This window comes from Macaca nemestrina, chromosome 1 (assembly GCF_043159975.1).
Source record: "Macaca nemestrina isolate mMacNem1 chromosome 1, mMacNem.hap1, whole genome shotgun sequence".
Taxonomy (NCBI): Eukaryota; Metazoa; Chordata; class Mammalia; order Primates; family Cercopithecidae; genus Macaca; species Macaca nemestrina.
Genome location: NC_092125.1, coordinates 154,627,309 through 154,651,416, shown reverse-complemented (window position 1 = coordinate 154,651,416; position 24,108 = coordinate 154,627,309). Strand labels below are relative to the sequence as shown.

Genomic DNA, 24,108 nt, shown 5'->3' with positions numbered 1-24,108 from the left:
GATTTAGATCCAGTTTCAGTCATATTTAAAGTTATGAATATCTATGAAACATTTAGAAGTGTCTAGTAATGTTTTCTACTTAATAGTGGAAGTTTTCAAATATCATGTCCTATTGGCCGGGCGCGGTGGCTCACGCCTGTAATCCCAGCACTTTGGGAGGCCGAGGAGGGTGGACACGAGGTCAAGAGATTGAGAGCATCTTGGCCAACATGGTGAAACTCCGTCTCTACTAAAAATACAAAAATATTTGCTGGGCATGGAGGCATGTGCCTGTAGTCCCAGCTACTCAGGAGGCTGAGGCAGGAGAATTGCTTGAACCTGGGAGGCGGAGGTTGCAGTGAGCCGAGATCACGCCACTGCACTCTAGCCTGGCGACAGAGCGAGACTCCGTCAAAAAAAAAAAAAAAAAAAAAAAAATCATATACTATTGAAGAAAATCTCTGTTCTTCATGATAAAATTAACTAAAATAATACATGGAACATAATGTAATAACCCATGAAGTAATACATGGAAAACAAATAAAATAATGGCACCAAATTTCAATGTATTTCTTTATATACTCCATTAAAAACTTCTAGAAAGTGCAATAATAAAACATTACTGAAGATCTGAAGAAATAAGTATTAGAACAGAGTACCTAGAGTTGTAGATCTGCTACACCTGATGTGAAAGTACAGATTTAATGTATTTTTGAGGTTGCAGCTCCCTGATAGTCATTTAAACCAAGTATTGAACTTAGATCTATACCTTTGAATTGCTGCATTTAAAGTATAATCAATATTTCATTTAAAAAAATGAAATGCTAATATTTTAGTGAGAATCATATTGATCTATTTTAAATATTGTTATTTCATCTTTCATTCTTTAAATGTATATTTTAAAGTATGTCTTACAATATATATTATATACTGTATAAGATAATTTGCATAAATATTAGTAAACTAATAAATGCTAGACATTTTCAAGATATAAAACATACATTTAGTGAGGTGCATACTTTTTACTGATGGGTGTTTAGTCAAAAACGGTTGAAAACCGCTTTCTCATATGATATGACAGTTTTAAGAAAGCAACAAATGCACCTTCAAAATAAATGGACTAAATGGACTTTAAGGCCACACTCATAGGTTCAAATTCCAGTTCTCATACTTACAAGAAAGTTAATATATTTAATTATTTGTGTCTTGCTTTCCTTGTGTGTAAAACATGGATAGTATTGGTACTTATAGTTTGTTTGTGTGTATTAAATTATATAACTGATGTAAAGTACTCCAAAGAGTGCCTAATATTTAAGTTCTCAATAAACATCAATTATTATCAGTAATGGTTATAACATGTATACAGAATTATGGTTCTTCCATATTGTCTTCAAAATTTGAAGTGACCAAAAATACATGTAATGTATATTTATTCAACAACTGGATAATTGGATAATTATCATTCTGTGATATGGTTTCACTGGACCTGTCAATAGCACCTTAAAATACCAGAACTTACATTTGTCAGTCTTTAGTTTTGGGTAATATGTTGTTAATATAGAGGAGGGAAATATTTTCCACTTTCAGGACTTTATTCTAAAGAGATGTCAGTAAAATAAGTACTGAAATGGATATAATTCAAGAGTATGTTGAGCATTTATCATTTGTGTAAACAATTCCTCATTTCTGTTGAAACTTCTCTGGGGTAGAACTGTAATTTACAGGTCGTAAACCTGGCTACCTTCAAGAAATTTATAGAAAGAAAGAAATAACTATATTGCAAAGGGTAACCCACAGAGTACCTGGAATATAAGAAAAATATTCATAATTAATCTGTTATGAAATTCTGGGAATTTTATGAGGGCAGATAGCTACCTTTTCTTACATTTCTCTAGTACAGAGCTGGGGTTAGCAAACATTTTCTGTAGAGGTCCAGAAAATAACAGTTTGAGGTTTTGAGAGCCATATGGCCTTGATCACAACTACTCAACTCTGCCACACCATTAAAACAGAGAATACATAAACAAATAAATGAGTGTGGCTGTATCCCAATAAAACTATTTACAAAAACAAACCATGCTCTTTGATGACTACTGATCTAGAATCCAAGGTCCACAAGGACAAAGACTGTTTTCTGTTTTATTCGGCGATGTATTCTCAAGGCCTAGAACAGTGTTTGGAGTATACAAGATGCTCAATAATCGTTTGTTGAATAAATAAAAGGGTAAAGGATAGACTCTATATTTAAATCCCAAATATCCTTAATAACCTTTGTAAAGGAGCATTTAGCCATTAATTTGACTAAACATTTTGAAAAATTACATTTTTATTTTGTCTCACATTTTGCAGATTGTGACATAATAGTATATAATTAGAAACAATACTACATATGACAATAGAAACTAAGAGATATAGCCAAAATTATCCAAATATAATTATTCTCCAGGAATAACTCTGAGTAGGGAAGAATAATAAAGTTACATCTGTTGATGTGGATAGATACATTGAACAACTTTCAATATTTTGCATCTAACAAAAACTAAAGATTCATGGATTTTATGATATAAATTCATTAATCTAAGACTTGGGCACACTGGTAGGCCACAACTAAATTCTTAGTCAACAAGTTGGCAGGATATTTCTCTATTAGGAAATTAATCCTCATGTTATAGCTAAATAATTGCTCTATTTAATTATGGCTAAAATCCCATCCTAATACATGATCATTTTAAGCATTAAGATAATATTAGCACTTCATATTTTTAACATGTTTCCATTAGGAATATTTTAATAGTGGTATTTTTTTTTTCAGTGTTTGAGGGAATAATTTACAAGTCTCAAAAACAGAATCAAAAGGCAGAGAGAACTGGACATTTGTATCCATGAAGAATAAAGTGACCCACATGGGAGTAAGTGAGCTACATGGGCTTATCTTTATCACTGGTTTTTAAGTGTAGATGATTTTAAACCATGGAAAGGAATAAAGGTAAAGGAGAACAATTGCATGTGAAGAGCATTTACAACAATGTAATTGTTTGTTTGATGTAATGTGACAATGAATACTACATAATGAACTCTTTCTTAAGATACAAGCAATGAAAAATATTTCTTGTATATACTTGCAATAGAAAACAAGAACAGAAGTTAGTAAGAATCAAACATTTTAAAGGAAGTTTATAAAACTGTAAGCTTTAAGGTATAAAAACTTTAATATAAATTTATATAAATTGCTTGCTGAGAAGCTAAAACAGAACTTGCGCAATTAAATTCAAAGGTATATCTAAAATTATTGCCAATTTAAATTTTCATTTAAAAGGCAAAAATAGAAGAGATGTAAGTCTGTTCCCCAAATTATTAAGAATTGTCCTTTTCTGACTTTTAAAGAATGCTCTAATAATTTGGTTTTGTTTTTTAACAGTATCTCTGTATCTAGAGTTGATACCATTATCCCCATCTACATATTAGAAATTCAGGGCATGGAAAGAACCCATTGTTTGTACTCTTCACTGTCCATATTGCTTTTGAAAACTTCTGACATTGTCTGGCCAGCACTTCATTTCATTCAGTTCAGTGTAAAGCCTCAGCATTAAAATTCCTACTGAAAGCATGTCATAGGTAGATATATTGATATATATAGGTAGATATAGTAATCATTTCTGAAGAAAAAAGTAAATAAAGTAAAAGTGATAGTTTATAATGAATGCTGCACATACTTTTCTGAAATTTTTTTTCAAAATAATCTCATGTCCATGATGATTTATTTCTTTAAATTTCCATTTTAGGGAAGGAAATATCATTTCTGAGTAACCTTTCTTGGTGCATCATTTATTTATTCATTCAACAGTGTTACTTGAGTGAATTCTACATGCTGACCCCTAAAGATAATATACTGGGAGCAAATCCATAAGGTTTTGTTTTCACAGAGCTTACAGTACTCTTTTGAGAAGACAGATATTAATAGGTTATTCACACTAACACATGTGTAATTATAGAATGATAAAAGTTTTCCAAAAGGAAAAACTGGGCTTCTATGAAAGAATTTAACAATGAGATTTATTATGAACTAATGAGTCAAGCAGGACTTTCCTTGGAAAGTGTTGTTTGAGTTGATATCTGAAAGACAAATGAGTGGTAACTAGATGGAGGTATGAACAGAAGGAAGTGATAGGGAATGTTTTAGTGCAGAGGTGCTGAGATGGGAAGGTACACAGAACCTCTCAGGACGCGTCAAGAAGCCAGTGTGACTGAATATGGAGAGCTCGTGAAAAAAGAAGCTGAGCAGCAGACAGGGTCTGCTGAATGTGCACTTCTGGGTAAAGTATCCACATGTCCCTGTTTGCCTGGGCTGGTTGTCATTTTGATCAGATACAACCAGGAGGAATGATTTTTGCATCAAAAAGAATCTTAAATGTTTATTCCTTGGGAAGCCCTGAAACTAGACTGCACAATGTTTCCATATGAGAAAAAGAAATCAAGACCAAGCCACGCAGACAGTCCATTCTCTCAAAATTTGTAACTCATATTTTGCAGGGAATATTAAAGGGGACAGAGGGATATGACAAACACTTATGGAGAAGTTTAAATATCTTCAGCTGTGTAGAACAAGAGCTCTGCAATGGCTAAGAAAGACTGATTCAAAGAAAGTCTCCCTCTTGTAGAAGATCAGCTTGGGGAAGGAAATCGTGTTACTTTCAGAGGATGATCAGAAGTCCAAAGATGATCAGAACCTATACTGTGCTCTTGGCCAAGTTTAAGGATTTTATGGATTGTTAGTGAATAGGAGCTTGACAGTTTTGTCTGTTAATTACAAAAGAATGCACATAACTTGCCTTAGTGTAATCAGCCTTTTTCAAACAATTGGTCTACAGCTTCAAAAAGTTCCCCTTCCTGTGTCCAGGTGATCTCATTCACCGGGGCCTATTGTGCAGTTGGGGGAGGGGGGAGGGATAGCATTAAGAGATATACCTAATGTAAATGACGAGTTAATGGGTGCAGCACACCAACATAGCACATGTATACATATGTAACAAACCTGCATGTTGTGCACATGTACCCTAGATCATAAAGTATATATATTTTAAAAAGTTATAAATAACAGAATGCCTCTAGGTATTTTTGAGTAGCTAAGTCAAGATTGCAGTATTATAGTGTAAAAATCTAGTAAAACATCATATTTTATGAAATGCTGTCACTATTTCGATTTGCATGTATTACAGAAGCTTCCAATAGGATTTACTGAGATACATTAAAAGTGTTTTGTAAAGATTAAAAGACTATAGGAATGTAAAGTGAATAATAATTCTAATGACTGTCTTGCTTTACCAACATCCATAGTTTTTCCCTTTCATCGTATCATTATACAACATCCTTCACTATAAAGCTACATTTAGAAGGAAATACTAGAGATGAATCTCATCTTAACCAGTTATTTCCAACTGGGCTTTAGAGACCCAAGAGTTTTTAAAAATATTTTTTGGATTCCTAATTTCTATGAGTTCATTCAACTTTTAAGACATTTTCTAATATCTGTCTTAAGGACATTACCTTTGAAGGTATTTCCAGTAAGAACATATCTCTCATATATAGGAACATATTAAAACTACCAATGTATTATTTATGTTTTTTTTATAATTCCACTTTTTCTTATTTTGAATTCCAGCTATCTATTGTTTCAAGAAGGTCAGAATAATATGAAAAAAGTGGAAAAATGTTACAGGCACTGAAATACTTATTAATACATAATATGGATAAAGATTAGAGTATTAAAGTGCCTTGAACCACAGAGGTCACTGAAAGATGCACCCAACAAATATGATGACGTTAAATTAAAACACGTAATTAAAATGTTAATGCCATTATCCATAACATTTAAAATTACAATGAGTAGTGTTTCTAATATAACTTTAATGTGGACATCTAAAGTGTGGTGCCAAAACCATGATTTTCATGATTTTTCTCATGGTATGCTATTTATAGAGGACTGTAAAATACCATCGTATTCAAGATACTTAACATCCATGTCTAGGCTAGTGGTTCCCAGTGAAGAGAACTGGGAATATCATCCCCCAGAGGACACACGGAGGGGGAATTTTGGTTGTCATATTTAAATGGCGGTGGTGCTACTGGCATCTAGTGAGTAGAGACCAGAGATGTTTCTAAACTTGTAATGGCACAGATAGGACAGCCTCCACAACAAAGATTTGGTCCAAAGTGTCAACTGTGCCATTACTGTGGAATCCTAGTCTATCACAATGCTTTTTGGTTTATATATTCCAATCAAACCATTTAGTTTTATTATCTGCCTCAGTAGATAATAATATCTAGCGCTGGCAAAAGCATCAGAAAGAGAACACTCTCATATATTGTTGGTGAACCTATCAACTGAAGTAATTGTTTTGAAGGGTAAATTGTAAATTTTAAAATCTGTATATACTTGCATTTCTTCTTCTAAGAAGTAGTTCCTAATAATTTCATGTAATGTATACATTACATGTAATTTCATGTAATGTATACATGAAATTATATTGCAATAAAGATGATCTGTGCAGTATTATTTGTAATAAGTAAACTTTGGAAATACATTAAATATTCATCCTTAGGAAAGTTATTAAATAAATTAGCACATAGTCATAACATACATGATAAAAAGAGGGTAGAACTGTATATTCTAACAAGGAAAAATAAATATGATATATTACAGATAATAGATAATTCAGGTTTTTTGAGTTTACAATCAAATACACATACAGCAGAGGTCTAGAAGGATACAGAGTAAATATTAAGAAAAATGTATTTATGGAGAGAGAATGAGTGTACGATGACATATTCATATTTTTACCTTGCACAGTCTTGTAATATTTGCCTTTTTCCTATCTTTGGCAATTTGTGCTATTAAAAAATGTAATAAGAATGTCTCACATAATAACAGATATGTCTAAACGTGGCCCATCTTGTAAGGGTCATATAAAAAATTCATTTTGAGTAGGTTTAGTAAGTATTTTCTGGTGAAAGGGAATTAGATTGTAGACATATAAAGGACAATTAGAGGTTACAACAAAAAATGAGTGGAGTTCTGGTCAGATTTGAAAAGAAGTTGGTAAGAGTAGTGATGATACAGCAACACACAATTATGAGAGTTTTGATTTAAATTCAAATGAAAGCTCACAGTTTTTAAATAAAATGCCTTATTTGGACATAGTTTAATTAGTATTTGCCTCAATCAAGCAAATGCTATTCTTCAGTGCTGAATGTGTCTATGGGAAACTTCAGTTTCTATTTAAAAGTTAAATTATTTTTACAAACTCTTCTTTATAGTTGTGTACTTGAATCTAATCACTTACATAGTTTTAATTTAAAGAATTGAGCATTGAAGATTAAAAATATTGAATAAAGAAATAAATTATGGAAATTATCTTCAGTTTGCAGCTTGCTTTACAAAGGTTTAGAAACCTCTTTTTTGTACAGCTCAAGCTTTCAAAAGCAAGGCTAGGCCTTTTCAAGTACAGTCACAATCTTAACATTTTAAATGTAGTGATTCGTAGATAGAATCAATGAGGTCACTGGTTCATATTTCAGAATTCTAAGAGATTTTTAATATTAATGAGCCAAACACCTGAAGAAGTACTTTAGTAAGATCAATGCAGAACATGTTACTGTTCAAATACCTAAGTAGTTAACACTTATCAGAACAGATTAAAAGCTTAAATATTTGTTTGAAACAACATACATAATAATACATTAGTGTTGAACTAATTCTTTTCTTATTCATTTACATATTACCTCAAAGGCATTTTACATTATATTCCCAAACCAGGCAAGCCCCAGGGCTCCATTCATACAAAGAAGCAAATACCATTTAAGGCATTAGTCTATAGTTCTTACTCTAGTAGTCCTTGCTCTATGGATAAACTGTAAGGATTCCATGTAGGAATGACTGGGATTAAAGGATTAAAGATTGCTCTATAGAGATTTCTTTTCTGGAGCATAAGTCTTTCTAGATTTGTTCAGAGAAACGACGAAAGCAATCTTAACCCTCATATAAGGCCATAAAAATTTGCCCCTAATTACCTACTTAAATTCAAAGCTTCACTTATAATTTGTCTTTATTCTGGAAAATAAGTATTATTTATTCTATTACATTTCTATTGGTTTTCTTTGCAATATTTCACATTTACTTTGTTTTAGCTAAACTTTTTCTGGTATAGTGTACTAAAAACTTCTAACAAATTCTATGTAGCAACACACACATGTATTATAATCATCTCTTGCTATAATACTGTTACTTATTCACCAATATTTTAAAAATCAGGATCTAAACACACACACACACACACACACACACACACACACACACACTATAGTTGGCTACGCATACATTCCCTTGCATATAATATTTTGCTGTGAAAATCATGGTTTTAAAATTGGTCTTTTTATTTAATTTTAATACAAAAATGTATTAAATTAGGTATAAGAATGCCATAAGATTATTCTCCAGAATGTTGTGTATTTTCCTTTTATAATTGTTAAAAAATAAGTTAAAATTGTTGCTGTTGTTTTTACCGTAGTCATGTTATGTAGGACTGGCATCATTCATTTCATGTGTATATTAGGAACCCAAGGCTAGGGGTCGAAAAATAACTTCAGAAAGATCACTTAATCTTGCTTCCTCATTTATTACCATGGATATTTTTAGTGGCTCAATTAAAACATACACATAATTACTGAAGACTTACTAGGCACTTCTATACTGCAGGGTGACCAAAAAGAGGGCCACAAAGTTTTAGAGTTCCAGAGTCCATCACTCACAGAGATTCCAACGTGAATGCAGCTCCTTGAAGACCATATTGCAATTGAACTGTGATTCCTAAGGTTGTGCAGCACAGTGGCACTGATTATTGAGCAAGATGATTCTTGAGTAAGATGCAGTAAATAAATCAAGAAACGCATAGCTCTATGATTGAGATGTAAACTAAAAATAAAATTTGAAGCCCTTCATCAACTGAATAGACTCAGTGTGCCAAGGAGACCCCAGAAAAACCTGAAAACTGAGTTCCTGGACATGATGAGTTGGAAGGTCAAAAACACCTTGTTATACCCACTCTCTTTTACAGTTTAGACAAGAGATCCCCAAACCCCAGGCCATGAACCAGTACCACCTGAGCTCACCATCCTGTCATATCAGCAGCAGCATTAGCTTCTTATAGGAGGGCAAACCCTATTGTGAAATGTGCATGCAAGGGATCTAAGCTACCTGCTCCTTATGAGAGTCTAATGCCAATTACCCCTCCCCAACAATCTGTGGAAAAATTGTCTTCCACAAAACTGGTCCCTCGTGCCAAAAAGTTGGGGATTGCTAGTTTAGAAACAACAGCCGACTGCATTAATGTTAAAACAGGAGGTCATAAAACTAGCAGAACAGACTCTGTGGCAATATGATACCAAATTATAAACAGGACCTAAGGCTATGCCAGGCCAGGGTAAGTCAGGCACTCCTACACTTTTAAAAAATTGGCAAATGGGAACTAATTAAGCTAAAAAGCTTCTGCACAGCAAAACAAACTATCAACAGAGTAAACAGAAAACCTATGGAATGGAAGAAAATATTTGCAAATTATACATCTGGCAAAAGTCTAATTTCAGAACCTATGAGGAACTTAAACAAATTTAGAAGAAAAAAACCAAACAACCCCATTAAAATGTGGGCAAGGGACATGAAGAGACACTGCTCAAAAGGAGACATAAACACGGCCAACAAGCATTATGAAAAAATGTTCACTGTTACTAATTATAAGAGCAATGCATATCGAAACCACAATGAGATATCATCTCACACCAATCAGAATGCCTATTATTAAAGGTGAAAAAATTACAGATGCTGGTGAAGTTGGGGAGAAAAAGGAATGGTTATACACTGTTGGTGGGAGTATAAATTAGTTCAACCATTGTGAAAGACATGGTGGTGATTCCTCAAAGACCTAAAAACAGAAATACCATTTGACCCAGTAATCCCATTACTGGGTATATACCCAAAGGAATATAAATTGTTCCATCATAAAGACACATGTTCACTGCAGCACTATTCACAATAGCAAAGACACAGTATAAACTAAATGCCCATCAATGGTAGACTGAATAATGAAAATGTGGTACATATACAGCATGGAATACTGTGCAGTCATAAAAAGAATGAGTTCGTGTCCTTTGCAGGGTCGTGGATGGAACTGGAGGCCTTTATCCTTTGCAAACTAATGCAGGAACAGAAAACCAAATACCACATGCTCTCACTTATAAGTGGAAGCCAAATGATGAGATCACATGGACACAAAGATGGGAACAACAGACATTGGAGCCTACTTGAGGGTAGAAGATGGAAGGATGGAGAAGATCAGGTAAAATCACTAATGGGTACTAGGCTTAATACCTGCATGATGAAATAGTCCATACAACAAACCCCCATGACACAAGTTTACTTATATAACAAATCTGCACATGTACCCTTGAACTTGAAAGTTAAATAAAATAAAATAAATTATAAATTAAAATAAAACCTCTTATTTTTGTTCTGAATACTAGCATCCTAGTGAGGTATAGCAAGGGCCTGACTATAAACATGGAGGAGAAGAAATGGATGAGTTTATTTGTGGAGGTAAAAATTTGTTTAGTAGTTAATGACAATCTGGACTAAAAAGTGATTAATCTATTTTAAAAAGATTATTCTTGAATACTGTGAATAATGATGACACTTCAGTTGATGTCTGGTGTTGCCTGGTTTACAATGCTAACTACTTCTTGTTTTGCCCTTGTTCTCCCTCAAAAGGAATCTGGCATGCTTACAAGGGCTGCTTGCTTTAGTTCACACTTGCAGTCCTCTGACCATTCGCAATCATATAAAGTAGAACCTGCTTCTTGTCACATCCACAAACAAGGTCCTACATCTCAATGAAGATTTTTGAATGACTATGATGTATATACTGATCGCTTCACATCTCACCAGTATCACTTATATGTAATTACATACTTTTCTTTATCATGCGTGTTGTCTTTTTTCCTCTCATTCATACTGTAGTGGGCAGAAGATACTTCTTACATTTTCTTTGTCTTTCTATCATGCCCAGAGCACCCAATTAACATGGTGAACTTAATCATATGGTTTGGGTCTTCACCTAGCAGAATATTCTAAAGCATAGGATGACAAACTCCTAATCAGGAGGTCATTGTTATCCCCAAAATGGCAAGTGGTGATCAGTTTTGAACACCTGAACTCCATTTAAAAAGGAATCCCTACTTGGTGAAGTAGAGATTTTTTTTTGTGACATAAAAGTTACTTTTTTTTTTTTTTTTTTTAAATTCAGGGATTGTCATAAATTTACATGCCATAGCTTTTAGTAATTTTAGATTTTTTAAAATTTGCTGTTTACTTCTTTTTCCTTTCCAGATACTTGGAGCATATGTGTTTGAGTAGGGGCAGCGTGGCTGGATCTGAGATACTGGTCTTCTACTGCTAAGGCTCCACAACTCTGTGCTTGGAGAGTAGAAGGATCTGACCACCTGTTGTTATGGGGGAGCTGCATGATATCATTTCGGTTTAGTCTAGTTCTTATTACCATTGCTAGTCTTGGCTTAAGAGACAGTCTTCACTTTGATGGTATGTATAATTTACTTGGTGATCACAGTATTTCATTTCCATCTTGGTCTCTTCTATTCTTCAAAGACGAATATCCATATCTCCATTCAACCCATTCTCTTCATTATACATATCTTCACATGACCTAGGCAGCCCTGCAACTTCTTTCCATTTCTCCAACTTATCTATGCATATAGAATAGCTCAAGTCTTTGTGTTTTGCCCCATCATTTTATTACTAGGGACACTGTATAATAATCTTTTCTGTCCCTGCTGTGGAAGAATAATCCAGTAAGCACATTGCCTGCAGGAAACTCCATACAAAAGCAGGTGCTAGTCTCTAGGTTCACATTTGGCTCGAAATCAGGGGATATATGCCAAATTCTCATAAAAAAGCTCATCATAATCTGGTATTATTATATCCCAGGGACACATGAAAATTCTACAGTCATTCTAGCAATGTGAGACCAGGATGATAATTTTACTCTTACTATTTTGATTCCATGCTCTGCAAACTTTTTTGAGTATTCCTCCACATCTTGTCTTCAGGGGGTTGGGAAACACCATCATTTTTTCTTATTGGTAGATAAAAGAAAAACTTCTAATAGAGAACATTGTCCTCCCCTAAAGGCCAAGCATGCTAACTCTGAGACATCACCCAATGAGCTCCCTTCCCCAGTCCTCTCACGGGGCTATAGCTGGTCCTTTTCTTTAATTATGTGACCCTTGGGAAGAGTCAGGCCTAAACCATCAGTGGTTCTTTTTTAAATGTTTGGTGTTCAATATCTCTTTGACTTTATCTTTGAGCTAGATACTATTCATGGGCAACAGAAAAAATGTCATCTAACGTTGTGTTATACAACTTAATAATAATAGCAATATGCAAGCATTAGCACCGAAGAACAAAGATAACTGGAGAAAAATAATTCACTTTGATTCAATAATTATCTAAGAATTTCTTAGTATTTAAAAAAGATATCATAAAAGATGAGAAATATTTAATTTTAGAGTAAAACTGAGGGGCCTAGCTCATTTTTTAAGCAGCCTGACCCTCTGGTTAACCTGGAAATGATTATCATACAGAGACTGTATGGGAGATAAATTGGCTCATTAACTCCAGACTAGAACAATGTGACAGTGTTCATTTAGACCTCTAGAAAAGTTTACAGGACTCATTTTTAAATGATTTCATCTAAATTCTCTGTATCTTACTATAAAATAATCCAAATTAGCCTTACATAAGCAACTGTTAAAAACTATTTCAGAGAACACTTCCCCTTTCTTATTTTAGAGAAGTATGCTCCTGTTTTTGTTGTTTCAGGATAATTTCTGTCATGCTACTTTTTATCCAAACAGTAAGAGCCATTGCTCCACGGACCTTTCACTTGTAAAAAACAATGGCAAAGGTGGATTTTCCTATGGTGAGGAAATCAGTAAAATTAGGATATGCAGAATATGTCATCACATGAAATACTCACATCAGAGCAATCCATAAAAATATGTGAGTGGGACACCATTTTATATTCTTATGTGGGTTGGAAATTTTGGAGCTATAATAAATTAACTCAAATTGTTTTAGCTTAAATCTGGCCCTTGGCTTTTCTTTTATAAAATATTGTTTGATTTATTGTGAGAATTATAAATGAGTTTTTGTGATGAGTAGAAAGTACAGTTTATGAATGCACTTGACTTCACCCACACCATTGCAAAGTAAAGCTTGATGAAAATTCTCTGCTTTGCATTTCAGGTCTTTCTCCATTTAGCAGTACCCTCATAACCATAAAAAAACTCAAAGGAAAGAGGAAGAGAGAAAAAGAAATTCAAAAAGATGACTAGCCTATGGTCAACACATATGGAATAAAGTTGTCCAAAATATTGCCATAACTTCTCTACTGACAATTCATTCCACTCTAGAGTCTTGTCAGACCTCCCAGATTCATTGACAGACTATTATATTCAGAAAGACTGTTGAAAACTTTCAGCACTTAGAAATGCTCTTCAGACATATAAAAATGTCTTTATTTATAATGGAGCATATAATACCTGCCAAATTTGTAGGTTTGAAACCACTTCCAATAAGAATTAAAAGGCCCTCTTCCTTGCTGAAATAGGACTATCTCAATATATGACTTGTCTGTTCATAAGAAATAGTGAGTTCTTGTCTCTGATGTTGCAATTTAGTTTAAAATCACAGGGTACATAAAGATGATAAAACTATAAAGATGACAGTCTAATCTTCAAAGATGACCGATCTTCGATAAAAGATTAAATAACGTAAACATCTAAAATGCCAGATTATCAGCTGGTTGGCACACTCTCTGTGTTGAAGTATGCCAAGATATTACTGATAAGTGAAAAATGCTTTTTCCTCTTTGTTATGCAGACATCTATCCTCCATCAAGAGGGGCAAATGAATTGTAATAGCTTTGAATTAACAAGATATACATGTATTTTTCAATTACAATATGTGTAAAATGCTGATAAGTGATATACTGTAAAACATTCAAATTCTTTTTTTAAAAAATAACACCTTATTGCTGGAAATTTTAAGCAACCTATAATCATCACTTTTTTGAATTGTATTAACAATTTTGTATATACATACAAGAATGATTAGGCATGCTGGTCCTATAAAACTCCAAATAAAGTTGTTTTCTGTGCTAAGCCAACATCTGAAAAGTAAATAAAAGATTAATCTATAAACATGTTTGCATGTACTTTAACATAGCAAAATTATCAAAGATATGCAAAGCACATTCAAAATTGTGTTTCAAATGCCCATGAAATCATTTTAACTTACACTTTGGTTGTGCCATAGTATCTGTATCCTAGTGCTGCTGAAAATCCAACTACCACGGCTGGGCTTAGATAGCCAAAGATATAAAAATTCTTGTGCAAAAATCCCTTGTTGTAGATGACTCCCACAACAATGAGATAGAGATGTATGCCTTCAATGCACATCCATGCAAAAGCAGCTAAAAAGAAGTAGTGTAGCAGTCCGGCAATGATTGAACAGAAGAGCTAGAAATCAAAGAAAAAAAAAAAACATTGGCAGTGTTTGTTTTAAAATTATCATTACATACAATCTCAACTTGCTCTGTAAATCACAACTTTCTCTATACTATAAAGTATGCCACATATTTTAATGATGAATCATATTAAAATATCATGTCAGTTCTTAAAGATGTACTAGTTCTAGCTGATTTAGGAAAACAACTGTGCTTCATCAATGTGAAATATTAACTAATCTTGTGATAGAACTAAGTTACTGTTTTTGTCCACAGGTTTATAACTTTTATATATTTATGTTATGTGATAAATTGTGGATTATTCACATGTAAACCATGGTATCTTGGTGAATATGTTAGGATTTAAGTTGATTTCTGTTTTGGAGATACCTCTTTTCCTTTATTTTATTCATGCTCGAAGAATGAAAATGACTTACAATACTCTGCTAAACAAAACAAAATAAATATCTTAGGTGACAAAAATAAAATTTACAAAATAGATTAACAATATATTCATCAAAATATCCATTATGGAATTACTTTAAACTGTTAAGATTATCATGTAAATTTGAGATGGCTTTCACTTAAACATTCTTTTCAGTGGTTGTTTCTCATCTAGAACTAAAGTTAGGCCTATAAGAAATACCAGAAAAAGAAGTAGTTATACTTTCCCATACTAGTAAAGCTAAAGGTATATATCATGGGAGAGATAACATAATACATACTTATGTACCTATCCCATTTTAAAAAAAACAAACTATAATTCAAGATTAATGATATGACATACTAACATATGTTAGAGAGTACTCTATAAGGCTGGGGAACAGAAAGATCATTGGCAATTAAAATTTGGAAATCACTAGTGAGGAAGTGGGATTTAAGATATGACTGGAAAAATGGGACAAATTTAATAGGTGAAAAGTAGTTGAAAGTAAACACTGTAAGGAGTAGTTTTGGGGTGAAGATAATGGTGGAAGGTAACTGAAAGAGGAACTAGGCATTGTAGGATAGTGGGAGATACATAAAATTGGAAAGTGTTACGAATACCACTGTAAAACATAAAAACAGATAAGGAGTTTACAGTCTGGTGTATACTATTTAAAATAAACACTTCTTGCCATCTACTTCAGAAGAAAACCTTGCTAACTGATTATTAGTTTCAGTCTTTGAAAGATTTCTAAGAATGGAAATATGGAGGCAATTTCACTTTTTGTGGTCATGAGAATACACTTCTCCAATATCCAACTACAAGGGGTGCAATTGACCTAAGGCTTCAGCTGCAGTTGTAGGAAATCCATTGCTCTTCCCACTTCTCATAGGCTGCTGCCAGTCCATGACTGAGCACAGTAGGGTTACTGCTGTGAGAAACAAAGGATTCCTCTTACCAAGGATTCCTGCTCCTGAGGGACAAAAGATTTCCCTGACAGGTAACTTTGGCTCAAGGACTTCCAAGAGGATTCTTTAACACCTGTGCTGACTTTTCCTTAGAACTGCATTACTGTGTGGAACACTTTTGCCCACTCTTCTTTTCTTCCCTCAGGATCATGCCTGAATCTTGGCCTGATAGCTTTCCAAACTTCTCTCTTCCCATTTGCTCTCGCCAGCAATTCCCTTAATAAATCTATTGCATGTTTAACCCCATCTTAACACCTGCTTCTAGGAGGACCCAGACCAATACAATATGAAACCATTTGGGAAGGTTTGAATGGTTCAAAATCAATAATGTTGGGAAATGAGAAGTTAGAAAAGAAACTAGGTAAAACCAATTTATCACATTTCAACCTATAAACTGTGACTGCATTTATGTTCAGTCCTCATTCTAAGATAAACTTTATTTCTAATTCTCTCTCTCCTTGGTCTTTGTTTAACGTCCATTTAAAAACCAAACAGAACAACAAGAAAAGTATTTATTCAGTTTGTTGCAAAGTTTTAATTTGTCCCAATAATTCATCATAATGAGGGCCCTTTTTGCTGAATGGACTCAATAAGTAGTTTGCTTAGCTGTGTTAGCATTATCAGACTTAGAAAGGATAGCTGAAGCACAAATTATAGAGTATGTCTGCCCCATTAAACCCTAAATTACAATTAATGTTTCTATGACATACACATTTAAGAAAGTACACATATCATAGGACAAAAATAGAGATTAGGATGCCTACATACCTTATTAGTATTTGTATTGATCCCAACAAGAAAAACAAGTTCAGCAAGAAATAGGCTACAACAAAGATTTTTATGAATAGTTGTCCTGGTGCTTTGAATTTCACTGAAGAACCAGAAGGTAAAAATGCATATGGCAAGACAAATCAGTGAAATAATTATTCCTAGTTGAGTGATCCTTGTAAGAATATTATAATCTTTAATACCCTAAGGGAAAATAATAATAAAGCTGTTAAAAGAATAACTCAGTAACTTGTCAAAGGAACTACAACATATAATGAACTTCCTTTTTTGGTGAAACATTAATCAAAATGTTCATAAAATGTAAAACTATAAATGTGCATTTAGATGAGAAAAATTTTGTACTTTTGAAAATCCTCAATATCCACATAAATCTGATGTAAATCATGTAGCACTTTAACAGTTCTGTAATTGGTGATTTTTTTCTAGGCATAGTATTAGTATTAGTACATGGTTTAACAATGTTATCGTCATTAATTTCATTACATTAGAAAGGCAATCCATTATTGTAATGTGAAAATGGTTAATTAAAACAGATTTATCAGTGGTAAGACTAAGTCTTATGTCTATGCAATGATTCATCTAAAACACGTGAAACAAAGGTGTTAGCAATGCTGAATATAAGGATTATCAAGCAATATTGTTCAGAAACTTTAAAATATAAAATGTTGGTTTTAGCCTAACTAGATGAATACTTATGTTTACATAAAGAATAGATGTTTATTTGCTTAACTTCAGGAAAAAATCATCGTTAGGACTGATATTATGTTTATGTAGATTTATTTGGTTACTTTATATATTTAATGATAGATTATAAATAAATATAATATAATGGAGATGCTAGCACAGAGCTATAAAATAAATTATGTGATAAATATACAATGTAAGTAAGATATTTCAAAAGCAAAATACATATCATGAAACCATTCACCTTAGAGAGATTCTTCACGTTTAAAAATTGTGTGGGGTTCTACATTGCTAAAAATACGATGTTATAGCAAATATAGCACACTTATAAGTATTTTCATACGTGATTTCACACAATTTATTTTCATATAAAATATCTGACTTATTTTCAGGAGCTTTGTCACGTATGAAAATAAATTGTCATCACAAAAAAGTGCCTTTAAATTCCATGATACATTAAAATGGGCAAATGGCTCTTGAAAGCAGCATTACAAACTAATTTTTTATGTAATCTACCGGATATTACAGACTAGATAAGTCTCAGACTAGAAATAATCTTAAATGCATACTAGATATGTTCTAGAAGGTAGGTAGGAAAACAGACAGAAAGAAAAATCCTGTTGGGGTTTTGTCTCTTATACTAAATGTGCTATCTAAACCCAAGAAAAATATATAAAAAAATAAATATTCTCTTGAATAACATGGATAAAAACAGAAAAAGGAACATTTATAAATATGAAGGGGAAAGTTCTCTTACAATGGAAGGCCCAGAGGACATCAAAATTGCAAAATGTGTCAGGTGATTACAGCGGCATGAGGTGTGAGTCTCATTTGAGTATGTCAGCTCACAGCCCTCTGAAGACCAGGTGCCATTCATGGTATCAGGTGAGTAATTCCAAAATGCACATAGACTCTTATACCTATCTGTGATCTGAAAAAAAGATATTTTACTGATGAAAAAAAGATAAAAAGTTACATACATAGTATTGCTTTTGTCATACTTAAAATACCATTAATGTGATTGAAACAATGCCTTAACAGTGAAACACAAAACAAATTATAAAAAATAAAGGCGGCTATGTGGAAGAATGGAAATTTATATTGCAACAATGCTATATTTCATCAATTTTGTCTCACAAACGTGATAATTTTTATTAAATTATTCATATGTCATTTACCACAGTGCATAATTTTCATTTGCATCTTCATTCAGTACATGTTTGTTGAGTATTGACCAGATATTTGTCACTAATCCAGGTACTAAAAATACAACAGTGAACAAAAGAGAAAAAATTGTTTGCATTGTTGACATTACATTCTAGTTAGAGATGAAAAAGTACTCAATGAGAAAAGTAACTCTGGGTAAGAAGAAAGAAAGTGATATGGAGGGTTGTCCAAGGGGATGTCTCCTAGATTATGTCTAAGCAGTTACTTCAATGAAGTGAAGGTGGGGGGGATCCAACAGACTTGGGAACAGAGGGTTCCAAACAGTTGGAAATGCAAATGGACAAGCTCTGAAGTGAGACTGACCAGAGGCATTCCAGAAACTTGTAGAAGCCAGTTAAGTTAGAGCACAGTAAGTGAGGTAAAGAATAGTGAAGACAAGATCAGATACAGACATGGCACAGATGACACACAGACAGTGTGACAGTTATTCAATAAACGGTGGAGTTCTTATACTTTTATATTAACTAATCATAACACCACACCTAATGTATGGTTTAATAATAATTTATCAGTAAAATGTTGAACTTGTAGAAATAAAAACTATTTTCAGTTATATAACAATTTACACTTAACTAGGTGCCTGCTTTCTTACTTTGTTTAGTTCAACCCTCATAAACGCTCTCTGAGATAAATGCTATATTATGTTAAGAGGCCAAAACATGTTATTTTAAGGTGTATTTAAGACTAAACATTGATAAATGGAGTACTATAGAATCAAATTCCAATTTTCAGACAACTATTTATTAAAGAAAATGTACCTTGAGTGTCAAATGTATGATATATACTGTTCAAAGAGTGAGGATTATCAATCAAAAAGATAAAGTATCAGCTCTTTAAGGATGATAGAAACTCAGATGATTTAAATACAATAAGATAATTGTTTTAATGGAATAGATGCTAAGTATAACCCTTAGGTCAATAGTTGGAGCACTGACAAAAACAGTGTGAGTTTGTCTGGAAAGATAATTGAGTTAAAATTGGAGAGATTGCTAGAAATTTGTCAAGAAGGTCAAACTATATGAAGAAAACTGAAATTCTTTTAGTGCCTCAAAAAGAGCCTGGGAAGGGCCTAATTCTAGAGAAAGCAGAGGGACTGTAGAATTGAGGAGCCAGACTAAGCTGTGATTATGCGTACCATTCAAAAACAGACTTAAGTGAGGGTCTGTTTACACACTGATCTTCCACCATGTCCCACCACATTTTCTTAATTTTCCTAATCCTTCCAACCAGACTTCTGTCTAGAGTAGATAGTAAAGGAAGAACGTTTCTTCCTGAGAAACTGATTGGCCAAAAATAAACTGCTTTTGGATACTGACATTCAGGATCTTCCAATACCGTGGCCAGAAGCCTGCCTGATGAAAACTCTAGTGAAGCACACCACTGCCACAAGGCCAGGAGTGCACACCGTGTCTCATTATTAAATGGGAATGGGTGGTCACGAACCCCCAGACATCTGAGGACAAGCTCCAACAAGAAAGACAGGGAACCACGGTGAACGATCCAAACAAAGTCAGTCAAGAGCAAGATGATGCAGGGAGCAGAAAAGAGTTTTTTTAAAAAATATATAAATAATATCTCAGAGAGATGAGATACTATACCCATTAAATAAAATCAGGATTGAAAAAATAAAGTTTCTCAGTGAAAATAAAGTATAAAGTAAAAATTAAAAAAGTTACGAGAAAAATTAAAAATAGGAATGAAAAAGTTTAAAAACTCCAAACATTAGAAGCTCAGCTGGGAAGTCTAATACATACTAAGAGGAACAGAAAAAGAGAGCAGAGATACTGGACAGGGAGAGATTATCAAAGAAATCATTGTAGAAAATTCCCTAAAGCTGAAGACCATACATTTTCAGACTGAACAGACCCACAAGATGTTTACCGCAATTAATGAAGGAAGATTCACACCAAAGTACATCTGAAAGATTTTGGAATACCAAGAATAAAGATTCCAAAACTTTAAGAGAGAGATAAAGAGAAAGAGACTGATTGCATTCAAAAGACAATACATGTTAATTAAAATAATTAATTGCATTCAACTTCTCCATGTTACCCTTGAAAGCTGGAAGACATATGAACAAGGTGTAGAAAGATCTGAGAAAAAAACATAACTCTGTACATGGTATTTATCTAACAAGTATAGGGGTAAGGTAGAAAAATATATTTGTGTGTGTGTATATATTTGTATATTTATATAAAACCTAATAATGCAAGAGCTTAAAAAATTGACCTTCTCTGTTTCCTCTCTCAAGCAGCCACTGGAGAATATGTCACCAAAATACATATATAAACTAAGAAAGAAGAAGACATTGCTGGAGGAAACATGGCATCTGACACAGGAGAGGAGTGAGGTGAATAGTGAATGATATGTGAAAATGATGGGGAGAAGGGAAGGCATGCCCAGGCTGATAAATGACCCAGGGGTAGATCATCCAGACAGCATCAAGGCTACAGAGCCTTGGGAAGGATGTCTCCAAGACAACAAACTGGCTGATAGATAAGCTTACTTGTTCGAATGTTTTGAAAAGAGATTTATAATTCTGTCAAATATTTTGGAGACAAATTAACAATGGATAAATAGAAATATAAGCAAATGAAAATAAATGAATTAACACCAGGAAAATGACTGAACTCCATGATTCAGTTGTGAATAACACACCAATTTATAGTATTATAAACATTGAAAACCCATTTAACCAAAAATTGGAGGTAAGCATGAGTGGATGGATGGTTGAGGGAGTGTGTATATCACAGCAGAACATGTGTGTAAGAAAACTAAATCTGAATCTTGCATAGATGGAAGTCAGCAGATTACATCTACTTTTTAGAAGCTTAAGATAAGAGGAGTTATTATATTTTGTTTTTTTGGTTGAAGATGATCCAGTACCAACGGGGTATGGTTTTATTTTTTTATGAGGCAGAGGCTTGAGTCTTTTTATTAATTGAGACACTGACACCAATGTGGAGAGACCCAGGAAAGATGAGATGGTGGATGGAGCATAATTTCTTGGGAAGTAGACTGGGATGGATGTAGTGGGCCAAACTGGTCAGGAGTATCATAGTTTTTGAGAGCATGGACTCTGGAGGAAGGCTGCAGGGGCTTGAAACCTTTTTCTATCAGTTGATTGTTGAGTGACCATGAGCAAATTATTTAATCTCACAGGCTCAGTTTCCTCATCTATAAAATAGTAATAATAGTATGTACTTCATATGGCTTTTGTAAGCATTAAATGAGTTTTTTGTTTGTTTGTTTGTTTTTAGTAAAAAACTTAGAATACTGACTGGTTTCTAATCTAAGCACTATGTAATTATTGATTGCTATGATAATTGTTAATATTACTATAATTAGTGTTACTATTCTTCTGAGGTACTGTAGAAGTATGTATCAATCAGTCAAATCACAGATAAATTATCAGGGAACCAGGACACTGAACATATTAAGAGATAGTTTTTATTTTCTCAGGTGAAAAAATGGGACCAAAATTTCAATCTCAGAGAGAGGGAACTAGAGACTAAGTAGGTCTATTGTCAGAGAAGAGTGGTGAAATTTCGTAACAGTCATTACTTTGAATGGAAAATACATTTGAGCAGAAAGCCAGATAAGAGCAATTAAGTTTTCCCAGGAATTACTGTGAAGAGTTTTTGTTTAAATATGCGTTTTGTTTTGTGTCTTTGTCAAACAGGGATTGGTGAAGTGGGTTGTTCTTGGCAACTCTTTAGCTGTCAAAACATTCTACTGATAAAAAACAGAAAAACCATCAGACCATGTAAAAGAACAGTGTTTGGTTTCTAGTATTAAAAGTGTATTTTGCATTTAGCATCTTAAATAGAAGTCTAAGTTTGGTTTCCAGTCTTAAACAATTTCACATTTTCTTTTTTCCTCAACATGCTGCTTACCATTATTTAGGTTTGAGCTATTATTTACTTGCATTTTTTATACATTTAGTTTCTCTCTACCTTTGATGTTTTTACTTAACAGTGGCATGTTTGTATTGTGTGTAAGCAAATATATTACTTTTTTTAGAAAGCCCCTTTTCTCCCATAATAATGCAAATATAATTTCTCAACTTCAAGGTACTTCAAATGGAACTTCGAAAGTACTTGAATCATGTACTAGAACTGAAATTCTGTTGAAAGTTTAAGATAACATCAATTGTGAAATTGTTGCAAATAACCTGTGATTCTGAGTTGCCCCCATTTATTTTTAACTAAAATAGCTAAATAGTTGGTTAGTTCTAATCATGCTTTTTTATTGTATAACTTTAATTATATGAGTCTGAAAAGTGAAATAGAATAAAAAATAAGAGTCAAATGGCCTCCACTAATTTCTTTATGAAATATTGTAAATTTTGCTAAGATTTTCTTTTAATCAACACCAGAATCCCTTCGAATATTATTTTAAATGACAAGTATTAATGAAACACCTCACTTATTACACAAGTGACATTTATTTATTTCTCTGATTGTGATACCTTTTAATAACTTATTTTTTTAAATTATGGATATTTCCAAAATAAACAGTGTACTTAAAAAAAACAAAAACATTGCTTATTTCCAGATAATCAAATTAATAAATTGTTTGGTATTAATTAGAATGTTTAAAGAGCCCTGAAAGTACAAAAATATTTTGTAGAAAAATTAGTTAAAACCACTTCACTCTTTTAATTTCAAATCTGTATTTTTAAACTCAAAGACTTAGATAATTTATGTGACACAACAAAGAGTCCACTTCTCTGACTATATCACAGTCATAGCCAATAACTACCAGAAAAACAGCTTACCTTTCGGTGACTTAATGTAAATGTTATTTTTTCAAGTTCATACAACGTGGGTGGGTTTGAGCTCATTGAGACTGAAATTACTGAAGATATGACTCTTTCCTGCTCTTCAGAATTATCATAATTTTGAGGTTTCAATAAGAAGTTGTCAGATGATGAAAGCAAAGGACCAATACTCTTATAATACAAAAATGCAACTGCAACATTGCCTATCAATAAAATAAGTATATTTAGTGAAATTCTTATAAAACAAAGTGTATATACACTCTTAAGATAAATATAAAAATTGAATAGAGAAACGTTTCACATTAGGAAGTTATACAAATACCCAGATACTGAAATATGGACCACAATAAGCCCATGCCTGCATTGTTAAACCACAGTAAGACATATTCTCTGACCTCTAAGATTTTGAAGATAAATATCCCCTTTACACAAACTATCGTTAGAAGAAAAATAGTCCTAGATAAATTTACGCCAAAATCCTGACCAAGAACCAGAGTGTGAAGTGTATTCACTTGAATAATTAAATTTTGAGTTATTATGTCCTCGTATAAATATATGAATTTAAGAGGTATTAGGAGGAAATTATCACAGGCTGATAGAATCAAGACAATTTAGAGTTGA

The 24,108-nt window shown here is 33.0% G+C and overlaps 1 protein-coding gene across 1 annotated transcript in view; it reads right to left on the bottom strand.

Annotated features, from left to right (window-relative positions):
• LOC105482701 (adhesion G protein-coupled receptor L4) overlaps positions 1-24,108 on the bottom strand; it is a 120,594-nt gene that overhangs the window by 14,761 nt on the left and 81,725 nt on the right. The window contains exons 8-12 of the mRNA XM_011742952.3: positions 23,485-23,690; positions 18,235-18,408; positions 16,773-16,976; positions 14,402-14,622; positions 14,207-14,273 (exon numbers count right to left, since the gene is read on the bottom strand). Of these exons, the coding sequence (XP_011741254.2) occupies positions 14,207-14,273; positions 14,402-14,622; positions 16,773-16,976; positions 18,235-18,408; positions 23,485-23,690 (872 nt within the window). The remainder of the gene's footprint in view (positions 1-14,206; positions 14,274-14,401; positions 14,623-16,772; positions 16,977-18,234; positions 18,409-23,484; positions 23,691-24,108) is intronic.